General features: G+C 41.7%; 1 protein-coding gene across 3 annotated transcripts in view; it reads left to right on the top strand.

Annotated features, from left to right (window-relative positions):
• The window catches only part of LOC133364493 (dimethylaniline monooxygenase [N-oxide-forming] 2-like), a 30777-nt gene extending 18569 nt beyond the window's left edge, over positions 1–12208 (top strand). For all 3 annotated transcript variants that reach the window (XM_061585201.1, XM_061585210.1, XM_061585193.1), the window contains 6 exons: positions 2111–2273; positions 4588–4730; positions 6041–6240; positions 6901–7256; positions 10272–10344; positions 10637–12208. In XM_061585201.1, coding sequence (XP_061441185.1) covers positions 2111–2273; positions 4588–4730; positions 6041–6240; positions 6901–7256; positions 10272–10344; positions 10637–10988 — 1287 coding nt within the window. In that variant the 3' untranslated portion in view covers positions 10989–12208. The remainder of the gene's footprint in view (positions 1–2110; positions 2274–4587; positions 4731–6040; positions 6241–6900; positions 7257–10271; positions 10345–10636) is intronic.
• The last annotated feature ends 239 nt before the right edge of the window (positions 12209–12447 follow it).

Raw genomic sequence — 12447 nt, 5'->3', positions numbered from 1 at the left:
CTCCCTCTGACCCCCCTTTTTCCTGATGTTCAGCTGTTTGGTGTGTTCTGTAGTGTTCAGGTTTGAGGAAGGAGATTTCTGATGGATAATTTGTTGTGTGATCTATAGGGCACCTAATGTAGAAAAAAAAGTTTGATTCATATTGCTTTTGAAAGCTGACCTTTGATAAAGATTGTATTGCTGAGAAGCTATGCTATGCATAAGAGTTTAAGAAATGACTGACAATTGCTGTGTCTCCAGTGAGGCCTGACTAACAGTTATTAGTGCCTAAATAGCATAAAGAAATGCAAAGTATGAAGAAATATTGATACAAAAATGTTTGGTGACCTTTAGGATTCTTTAGTGTCAGCAGGGTGGCAATAAGGTCTAAATGTATCATATGGGGATCCAAACAGTTCAAGATCTATGCAAAAATATCAGCTGATGGGAAGGGGGCTGGACATGGACATGAAAAGTTTGGATGTATGATGTAAAAATGCCTTTATAACAATGATGCATTGTCTAGTGGGTCTTCAGAGTTGGTTTGCACCTGCTCTCCCCATCAGCGCTTTTGGTCTTTGTATCAATAAACTCTGTTCTTTGGAGCGCCTCTATTTGCCTGGAAAGTTTTTCCTTCCACAGGTTCATATGCTCAGATAAGGGTTAAGGTAAATGAGTGTAAGAATTCTGCTGGAGTCTGCAGCTTTGGGTTGGAGAAGTTCCATCCTTGCATTGCATTGTGCCTCAAGATAAGACACATTTACAATAGGCAGAATATTACCCACTATATGGTGTTTAACCGATCCAATTGGTCATAAGAAGCCAGTGACAAAGAGTTCTTTATACGCCTAACTGACTACTGTGCTCCATATTTCATTCACATGCAAATGCATTTAAAGAGCTATAGAATGCCATTGGTTTTGACTAATGAAAGAGTATTCCACAATTACCCCAGCCATTCTTGTTTCAAAGGTATTGCCTTACACTTCCAACTACAGACATAAACCAGCCTGGCAACTACTAATTCATTTAATACTACTTCATGTTTCTTTCTGGGGACTACATTTGGTATAAAATTAAGATGACAAACAAGAGAATTCATTCGCTTTAGTAGAAGGTGATGTTGCTTTGAACAATTGTTTTCCAAAATGCCTGAGCTCTGTAGCATGTCCACTATGCGTGGAAGAAGTCTGCTCTGTTTTTTGCACAGTACCAGCCATTACCAGCATTTCCAATGATATAGATCTTATCTAATTTCAAAGTTGCTAAATGCTATTGCATTGCCATTTTTATCCAGTGTTTTCTCAACACTGAGCTCATAGTAAATTGACTTTCAAGTCCAAAAAGGAAAAATCAAACATATAGAGAAATTTCCCTTTGTAGCTCCTTTTCCCGATGATCAATTGGAAATTTTGATTTATGGAGAAAGCATAAAATATATCAAGTACTAACTCTTAAAGTGGAATAAATTTGTAATGTAAATGCACTCACTGACAAGGGATGCTACATCAGATTACAAAACACCACATGCCTCTCTTCACAAGGAAGCCCTTTAGAATTTCCCCTTGAACTGCTTACCATTCAGAGAAGTGGGGAGCATGAAGCACAGAGAAATAGCATAGTACCAGAGTTGGAAGGGGCCTATAAGGCCATCAAGTCCAACCCCCTGCTTAAAGTAGGAATCTAAGATACGGCATATCTAACAGGTGGCTGTCCAACTGCTTCTTAAATGCCTCCCCTGTTGGATAGCTCACCACCTTCCTAGGTAATTGGTTCCATTGTCGTATGGCTCTAACAGTTAGGAAGTTTTTTCTGATGTTCAGTCGAAATCTGGCTTCCTGCAACTTGAGCCCATTATTCTGTGTCCTGCACTTTGGGACAATTGAGAAGACATCCCGGCCCTCCTCTATGTGACAACTTTTCATGTACTTGAAGAGTGCTATCATATCTCTCCTCAGTCTTCTCTTCTCCAGGCTAAACATGCCCAGTTCTTTCAGTCTCTTCTCATAGGGCTTGGTTTCCAGTCCTCTGATCATCCTTGTTGCCCTCCTCTGAACCTGTTCCAGTTTGTCTGCATCCTTCTTAACACTGATTGCAAACTAATAGTATCCTTTTTCTTGTTTCATGGCAGACCATAGTAATCAGATTAGAAAAAAGACAAGATTACTCTGCCACTGGCCAATGGACTGTGGTCACAGAGACAGATGGGAAGCAAGAGTCATTCATCTTTGATACTGTCATGATCTGCACAGGCCACCAGATTGAACCATATACCCCACTGGACTCTTTTCCTGGTATGGCTTTTCTGAAGGGATCTTCAGTTTAACAGATAGTTGAAAAACCTGAACATATTTCCATTGTTCAAAACCTTTAGAAAACACATCATCTGATATGACTGCTGGGATTCAGGTAAAGGGGGTAAGGTCACACTGGACGAACCATAAGAGGCAAGTGAGGCAACCATCCGGGGTGCCAAAATTCAGCGGCGTCACTAGCGGGAGTGCGGGGGGGTGCGGACCTCTGGTGCGCGCCCTCCCAGGGTCATGGATGAAGTGGCTGGGCTTGCGCACGCATGCACTTGAGGCTGGCCACCCTGTCCATGCCCCTGGGAGGGCACACGCCGGAGGGGCACCCAGCCGGAGAAGGCCTGGGAACACCGGCACGCCTCCCTCACCCCGCCGACTCTGCTCCCGGTCTCACCCGCCCGTCTGCCTCCGAGGAGTTGGAGCAGCCTTGCCGGGCAGCGGGGTGGGGCGGGGCGACTCTGAGTGTCACCCCTCTCATGGTGACACCCGGGTGTGGGCCGCACCCTCCGCACCCCAGTAGTGATGCCCCTGCCAAAATTCAACAGACTCTTCTCACCTCAGCTATGTAAATACCTTAAAAGGGGAGAGCCACTGCTTGACCTTTTGGAGGTGGAGCACAAAGGCAGCTTAGCAGATCAGCACCATTTCAGGGGACATGATAAGATCAAGAGCATTCTGATCTCTCCTGTTTGGCACAGGCACAGACAGGTTGTTGTTGTTGTTATTTAGTCGCTTTTCTTGCAAAGCAACCCAAAGCAATTTACAACAAAAGGTTTAAAACCAATTATAACAAACAAACCCATTAAAACAACAAACATAACACCATCTAAAACAGGTCAGTACAAACAGACAGGTCTTGCAAGACCTGCCACATTAAAAGAAGCCATTGATACTTAAAGCTCTTCAAATTAAGGGCCGAAAGCTTGGGTAAAAAGGAAGTTTTTGCCTGGCACCTATTATTATTGTTGTTATTGTTGTTGTTATTGTTGTTATTGTTATTGTTGTTATTGTTGTTGTTATTGTTATTTATACCCCACCTTTCGGCCAAAGGCCCTCCAGGCGGCTTACAAAGAAAAATAAACACAAGTATAAAAATACATCAATGAAAGCAATACAATTTACAAAAAGTAAACTAAATAACAAATAACATTAAGGGGGAAAAAATGTCCGGGAAAGAAACTCAGAATTGAAGACCTTGTCTTAAAAAGACATCCATCCTATTTCCTGCAGTGTTGGCAAGAATTGCCAATGAAAAATAGAGAATGATGGCACCAGGTGTACCTCCCTGTGGACAGCTTTCCATAAATGGGAAGCCAACACTGAAAAGGCTCGTTCTTGTGTTACCACCCTCTGCACTTCCCTCAGAGTGGGCACATGGAGAAGGGCCTGAGATGAAGAGCGAAGGGTCCGGGTTGTAGTCCTTGCAGTATTGGGTCCTGAGCTACATAAGGCTTTATAGATCAAAACCAGCACTTTAAAATGAGCCTGGAAACTAATTGGATGGCCTCATCCCCTTGCCCTTACGGATGTCTCCATTGCACTTCCTCAGTCTCTCTCTCTCTCTAAAAATAATTTAAAAATACAGATTTTGCAACTTATCCTTAATTCCCAATTGTGCAATATATGATGAAAACAAATCATGTAACATTGCCTAATTTGTTCCAAAATCAGGATTTTTTGCCACTCCCAACAAGAGTTCCAACTGTATTTTATCTTAGCAAACTCATATTTGGAAATCCTTTGGGGGGGAGAGAGAGGGGAATCAGTTGGAGACAAGATATGGCACAAACTGCTGGCTGAGAGAGAATGAGTCAAGCACTGTCTCCTTCTGCCGCCATTACCTCCCCCACCCCACCCAATTACTTTTGCTTAGAAGAAGCAGCCATCAGGACTTGGTTTCATTTTTTTATCCTTAAGATGCCATTTGGATCTAACATCTGTCAGAGAAGTTGAAAAACATGGGCCCACTAGATCATTCAGATTACATAGCTATATTGACTTAAAGTCAGTGACTTTTACATTTAAAATGGCTATTTTCCTGTACTGCATGTTAACACTAGCCTTAGAATAACAACACAAAAAGGGGTCACATGGCTAAAGCTATATTCTTAACCAGTTTCGTATTCTAATGAGAAGATGGGTTTGAGTGAATAGCATTGTTACCCTGCAGTTGAGCCAAGCGAAGAATATCCTGCATCTGAACGCATTGAAATCTAGATCTGGAATCTGGCATACCCTCAAATTGTTTTTTGCAACTACAAGTCTTTCTGCAAGTGCTGTACTGCTATTTGCTTCATGGCAGGTTTTGAACAGTTCAAGGGAAGCTATCTCCATAGCCGAAATTACAAAAGCCCTGAAGGGTTTGAAGGGAAGAGTGTTGTGATAATTGGAATGGGGAATTCAGCTGCTGACATTGCTGTGGAGATTTGTCGGAAAGCAAAAAAGGTAAAGAGTGATGGGGTTGTCTGGGGAGAGGGATGTTGTAAAAATTCAAATCCATTCTAGGAATCTTCTTGATAAGCACTAACTGTAAAACAAAATAGATGGATCCAATCAAGGTGGGGTACAGCAGCACCGTTGTGATTCCTCAAGTAGGAGTGGCAGTAAAGAGAGGAGGATGAAGAAGAATAGTGGGAAAGAATGAATGCAAGACTAGCATATGTAAAATACAAACCAAAAACAGTATAAAATACAATACTATAGTATAAAAATGTTCAGACCCCAATATTAAAACCTTGCTCAAATACTAAGGTATTATTTTATCAACTGTGGTAGGCAATGGCAGCTACACAGAAACTGACCACTTTAACTGTAACCTGGGGAAAAGATACAATAAGTAGAATTCATCAGATATGCCAGGAAATTTCTGTAAAATTGGGGTGATAAAGCTGAATTGGATGTCACGATAAAAGGAACAATATAAAAAATGTCCAACTTCCCCTACCTCACAAGGGCATAATCACTCGATAAAGAACCCTCCTAAATCTTCCTTCTAGATGTGCAGATGACAAAATATTGAATCTAGCTAACATAAATGCTTTTCTGAATTTAGGGATAATCAGATTTACCAAGTACTGTAACTTACAGGCACAAATGCCCTTCCTTTATCCCTGAAATCAGGGTGTATAGCAGCTATACTTAGATGATTCTGTAATTAGATAGTAGGTTTAGCCTTGGTATATCCCAGAGCTAGTAGAGTGCTAGGAGTGAATCCAAGGTTCTGTAACTTGTTGTTTAATGCTCTTTTCCATCTTGTCTGAAAGATGTCAGTTAGAGTCAGTGGGGCCAATCTTGCAGGACAGATAATCTTCAACCCAAAATTTGTTATCCTATAGAAATTTGCCCTGCCTTTAGTCGCAAAATTATGTTGGGCACACAACTCAGAATTCCAAATATGGTTCTCAGAAATTTAGTTTGAATAACTTCAAAAGGGGCACAGTTGCCATAAGAACATAACAGAGAACTATACAACAAAAATATATGTGTGAATGGTAAGTGAAAATTGGTTCACAGAAAGACAGGACAGGTGTGAGTGTATAACCAGGGGTGGTTTTTTTTTTAAGGCTGGATGTTAAAAAATAAAGAAAAAGTATGTTTGATTTTTCTAAGATTTTGAAAACTACTCCCCTCATACCTTGTTTGCAAAATGTTTGTATATGTCGGCTTAAGCAAAGGGAAGCTGTACAGGGGGAAAGGGAGGCTTCAAAAGAGACTGTTCTGGAGGCTTGTAATCTGCTCCTCCTGTTGCCCTGCAGGTGATCCTCAGCACGAGGGGAGGCACCTGGGTGATGAGCCGAGTGTATGACAATGGCTATCCTTGGGACACTATCTTTCATACTCGCTTCAGCAACCTGATCCGAAATTCTGTCCCTTGGTTCCTTTTGCGATGGATGACAGAACAGAAAATGAACCAGTGGTTTAACCATGAAAACTATGGCCTGGTGCCTCAAAACAGGTATATAGTGGGACAATTTGCTTCAGAAGGGGGGGGGCTGATCTGACTTGTGTTTGTTACTACAGTTATTGCAAACCATCACAAGATAAGACCAACAAATGTTCTTAAAGCTCACTTCTTTAACTTCGAAGGTATCCAAGAACAGACCTTTGGACCATGCTGAATCCTACCCACCCCTCCAAACAAACAAACAACTGAAATAGTATTTTTGCTTAAGCCAGAAAGCAGCTTATAGTTGAAGTTACATAGATATAAATTATATCACAGTTATGCTTCCATTCATCTCAATTTTAACAAGGCATGCAAGCCTCTGTGTTTAGACTGGAATATGTGCAAGGGTGTGCAACCCAGAAGAAACCCCATCCTCTGAGGTTGTTGTCTGTTGTGTCTCTGCATCGATCAGTGCTGTGCGGTAGCCACCTTCCAATCAGGAGAGTAACGTTTTGAGCACAGAAATACAGAGAGAATGGGCTCCTTTGAGGGCAAGTGATCTGTACTCATATACATTCTAAAAGTAAATCTTTGGGGCATAAGGGTAAGAAGTCCTCCTGACTTTAAGTCAGGAAAAAAGTGTGCCACTTGTATCAACATTTTGAGAACATTATTATTCCTTCCAGTCTATGAGCAATGCAAGTTTCTTCACTCTCTTTTGCCTTCCAGGTTCCTGATGAAAGAGCCAGTGTTCAATGATGACTTGCCAAGCCGTATCCTCTGTGGTGCTGTGATAGTGAAACCACTTGTCAAGGAATTCACTGAGACCTCTGCCATTTTTGAAGATGGGACTGTAGAGGAGAATGTGGATATTGTCATCTTTGCAACAGGCTACAGTGTTGTGTTCCCCTTTCTGGACCAATCGGTGATCAAGGTGGAAGACAATCGTGTCCCACTGTATAAACATGTCTTCCCTCCTCATCTGGAGAAGCCAACACTGGCTGTTATTGGCCTCATCCAGCCCCTTGGGTCAATCATGCCCACCTCAGAGCTGCAAGCACGCTGGGCTACCAGAGTCTTTAAGGGTAAGATTCTGATTACATAACTCCATCTGTGTGCACAAGAGGCTCCCTGAGGAGCTTACAATCTTAACATTTCAAAGAGAGGAAACAAAGGCAAGAAAGGAAGCTGCACACGGGTAAACAGGGAAGCAAAATGTGACTGTTTCAGTGATGTGCCTAGTTTTCGTTGCGTTTAATGAAGAATGTTTGTTGTGCCTTGTTACCCATGCATAATAATAGCTCTTAAATTTTTGACAGTTCTGATAATTTTCAAAGTCAGGATAACAAATTAATTACATTTAATTTTTTTTCATTTTGACACTTCTTTGGTTATAAAATCCAGTTCTGCTGTTGCGACATGAATGTGGCCACACGCTACATCCCATCCCAAAAATAGTAAATCCTACTCAAAACCTTTAAATCCCAGTACTGTTGTTGTTATTAATTACTTGCCCTTTACCCTAAGCTCTCAGGGCGGGTCACAACAATTTAACATACATTTAAAACAGTTTAAAATAAATTACAGTTACAAAAATAGGGTGGGCCCTAAATATATTCATCTCCAGCATTGAGAGCCAGGGTAAAGATTGGCCCATGGGCCAGAGGTTTCACACCTGTGTTATCCTACTACTTACCAGGGTAGCGGCTTACTTAAGTGAGTCATGGCAGAAGTGAGATTTGCACTGAGAACTTCCCATAAAACACAGCCATTGTACATCAGCCTTTGGATGGCTTCATAAGCACTAAGGGAAGGGAAAAGGAAATAGGATTTATTTATTGATTTATGGAATTTTTCTGTGCTTTAATATCTTGGGGTAGATTCCAAGGCAAGGAAGCAAGAATCAGCAGGAGAGAAAAAGGACAGATGGCTATATTGACACTAGCTCTGCTAATCATCACAAAAATGAGAGGCATTTGGCCAATGACAGTGCTGGGGAAAGATTATAGAATAGTAGAGTTGGAGGGGGCCTATAAGGCCATCAAGGCCAACCCCCTGCGCAATGCAGGAATCCAAATCAAAGCATTCCCGACAGATGGCTGTCCAGCTGCCTCTTGAATGCCTCCAGTGTCGGAGACCCACTACCTCTCTAGATAATTGATTCCATTGTTGTATGGCTCTAATGGTTAGGAAGTTTTTCCTGATGTTCAGTCGAAATCTGGCTTCCTGCAACTTGAGCCCATTATTCCATGTCCTGCACTCTGGGACGATTGAGAAGAGATCCTGGCCCTCCTCTGTGACAACCTTTCATGTACTTGAAGAGTGCTATCATGTCTCCCCTCAGTCTTCTCTTCTGCAGTCTAAACATGCCCAGTTCTTTCAGTCTCTCCTCATAGGACTTTGTTTCCAGTCCCCTGATCATCCTTGTTGCCCTCCTCTGAACCCATTCCAGTTTGTCTGCATCCTTCTTGAAATGCGGAGACCAGAACTGGACGCAGTATTCAAGATGAGGCCTAACCAGTGCTGAATAGAGGGGAACTAATACTTCACGTGATTTGGAAACTATACTTCTGTTAATGCAGTCTAATATAGCATTTGTCTTTTTTGCAGCCACATCACACTGTTGGCTCATATTCAGCCTGTGATCAACGACAATTCCAAGATCCTTCTCACGTGTCATATTAGAACTCCTCTACTTCTTTACCTATTAAAGGAGTAATGCCCAACTTAATGATGCAATCCAGCCATGCAGTAGTTCAAAGTTGGCTCTAATGGCTCCCTCCCCCACTATTATTTTGTGATGATTTTTTGGCTGTTCTGTTCACCAAAATGCTCCTTATGTCATCATTCAATAAAGCAATAAGTTCACCTGCTAATCATTAAAGAAATAACCACCTAGGCCAGGGGTTTACATCCTGGCACTTGCAGATGCCATGGCACCTGAGAAAGTCTCCATTGACACCCTTAGTCTGGCCCCCAGATTCTGAGCTTTCATTTAAAAAGAAAGGAAGTTTCTAGCCATTTTAGAAAGAAAGCTATGAAGCAAAATGTGAAGGTACCCTTCTAGGTGATTTCTGTGAAATGAGCCACCCTGGCTGCTGCTAGCTGTTCGTGTTTTAGTCAATGAGTAAAATCAGAGCTGTGATTGATAGGTGAGTTGTTTGGACACCAGGCAATAGGAATCCCCAGGGTCTTAAGGAGCTGCTGTTTTCCCTTCCCTTTTAGTGCACTTTTTCTGCTTCTGTCTTATTTTCTAGTAGTCCTTGGATTCTCTGCAGTTTGCCCATCCTTTTTAGGATGCATCTTCCCTAAGACCAGGTGCTCCCTAAAAGTTATTTTCTGCAAATACTGCTACACAGTAAGTGTGGGTGGATGTTAAAGGCTTTCCAACCACTAAATGGAAATGCAAAATATAAAAACTTTGCAAAGAGGCTTAGGCATGTTTCCTGCTGTGCAGGAGCTGGTGTCCAGGCACTCATTAAGAATTCCTGTATAGTTAATTTCAGTATAAAGGTATACATGTCTAGTTCAGAAGTAAATCCCTTTGTGTTTAATGAGGCTTACTCTCAGATAAGAGCACACAGAATGGTAGCCTAGGCTTTGGTTTAGGATTGGCAATGGGGAAAACAGAGTTTTTGTGCCTTTAGCAGCTGTATCTCTACAATCAGGACCAGCAGGGCATAGCTGACTACCCATGGTAGGAGTGAGGTTGGGGGGGAGGGGGGAGAGAAGCAATGATGATGGTACTCCCTCTAATTTTGAGTTACACCATGTCCCCCCATGGCAGCCATGCTGTGTTATGCCATACGGCTTGCTGTCCTTGCAGCTGCCACTGGGTAGTGCAAATTTAACTGCTTTATATTAATTTTACATGATCAAAGTTAAAGGAGAAGAAATCAGTAATAGTATTCTGAATACCTACTTTATTAAGGAGGGGAAAGTTACACATCACTCTGAGGAAAGAAGTATAGAAAAGCAAGATTAGGGGTGATAGGTTGAGAAACCATGAAATGAAGTGTAGCAAAAGGACCCCTGCTATGGCTTCTCGCGAGAGTAAACATTGTAGACATGGCCTCAGCCTCAACTGTTAATCGTTCTAGGGCTGCGTTTGCTGCCTTCAGAGAGCACCATGGTGGCTGACACCATCAAGAGGAATGAGAAGAGGATCAGATGGTAAGATAAATATTCTGTTTTATTATTAATATCAGCCACAGATAATGTGGGCTAACTTACACATGCACACCCACACTGCACAAATTTCTTCTCAATAGTTTCATTTGTTACTAATATCCCGTGGCTAGGCTCCATTTCTTTTCAGCCAGTTTCAAGAAAGTCCCTTTGTTTTGCCAGTGCCACTAGAATTGTTCTTGCCTACGTCATTTGATCAGGGAAAAATCAACTTGTACCTCCTCCCCTTAACACGCTGGCGTAATTTTGGTCTTTCTGTTTTTCCCCACATCCAAAGGTTTGGCACCAGCCGCAGCCAGTCAATCCAAACAGATTTCATTGACTACCTAGATGAGCTTGCAGCCGGCATTGGAGCAAAGCCAGACTTATTCTCACTGCTGCTGAGGGATCCCAAGCTGGCCTTGACCATCTTCTTTGGACCCTGTAGCCCATTCCAGTTCCGCTTGATGGGGCCGGGGAAGTGGGCCGGAGCCAGAAATGCCATCCTTACCCAGACAGAGAGGATCATCAAACCCACAAAAACTCGAGTAGTGGGCAATTCTTCAAGCAACACCCTGCTCTTCTTGCTTAAAATCCTCAGTCTCCTTGTTCTCTTGTCTGCAGTTTTCCTTTCTTTTGGACAGTGCTGATCTCTACCCAATAATGCAGTTATGGTGACTGCCAAGCAAGCTTCTTTATCGATGGCTGCTTCCTTGTATGACGGAGTATTTACTGCATCTGTAGGGTTGCTGCTGGTTTAACTGGAGCCAACTTTTCACTGTCAACCCTGTGCCCTTCTTAAGCTCTACTGTTTTCTGCTTGTATTAGGCAAATTGTAAGAAACGTGGACCTTGCAAGAAAGCCTGTAGGAACCTATGAAATAGAAAGATGTGTGCAAAGGAGGGGTGGACAGATGTGTCAATTTCATTTTCTCATTTTTTAAAATCAAGTTTGCTTTGCCACATTTCTGCATCAATATGCAACTTTTTTAAAAAAAGGTTTCATGCAAATTTGTTAGTTTTTTGTGCACATTTCTTGTAGCAAGGATTTTTGCAAGCAATTTTCACCAATATAATACATTTTATGTTATTGCATATTATAGTAGAGTTGGAAGGAGTCTATAAGGCCACTGAGTTCAACCCACTAATCAATGCAGAATTCCAGCTTAAAGCATACCCATCAGGTGCCTGTCCAGCTGCCTCTTGAATGCCTCTAGTGTTGGAGAGCCCACCACCTCCCTATTATATTTTCAAATATATTGGTTCCATATATTTTCACAAATTTCTGCATTTTTATGAACACTTTCTCCTAATATATGTACTTTTGTACACATTTTTTGTTGGAGAACTACATCATAAAATTTGGAGAAGTGTGAATTTCAAAAGGCAGCCATGGTTTGGTTCACATATTGTTTCAGGAAGTGTAAATTAGGTAGGTTTGCCTAAAAATGTGAACCAAACAGAATTTCTCCCCCATTCATAATGCAAAATCAGAAAAAACTATATATTGCAGGGAGAGTGGGGAGAAGGTTGGCAAACTGGTAGGAAGGGACAGCAACAAGTTGTATAGAGGGAAAAGAGTATATTCTTGTACCTCTTGGGTATAACTTGGAATCATAGCTTTTATTTTTAGAAAATAATGTTTCTAGTCCTTTGAAGGTATATTTGAAATATGCAGTCTGTGTAAAGCTTGCGGGTGTCAGAGAGGCCAAGTCTTTTGTTCCTGCATGCCTGCTTTTCCTTTTGTCATGACCCCAGCAATGTTCATTTACCTTTGCATCCCAACAGGCCTTCAATTACCCATTTTTAACTCTGCCACAAAAACCCTTCATGCCTCCAATCTCAAGAGCTAAAAATAAATCGGGCACAAAGAAGCAAAATTGCTTGCATGTTTAGTCTCTTATTTAATCCTGTAATTCAGACCAATGCATAGTTCTGTTCTATGGGATCTGGGCCTCTGGTTCAAGTTTATTTCATGCTAAGCATCAGGGCTACACTTTCTCACTCCTGATCTGGTCTGAAGACAGGGCTTGGCAGTTTGGTTTTATTTATTTGAAGCATTATATCTTATCTTAATGCAACTCAAGGCAGGTTATAGTAACAATGATCT

This window comes from Rhineura floridana, chromosome 1, assembly GCF_030035675.1.
Source record: "Rhineura floridana isolate rRhiFlo1 chromosome 1, rRhiFlo1.hap2, whole genome shotgun sequence".
Classification (NCBI taxonomy): domain Eukaryota; kingdom Metazoa; phylum Chordata; class Lepidosauria; order Squamata; family Rhineuridae; genus Rhineura; species Rhineura floridana.
Note: the sequence above shows the minus strand (reverse complement) of the source record. Positions and strands in the feature narration are given on the sequence as shown.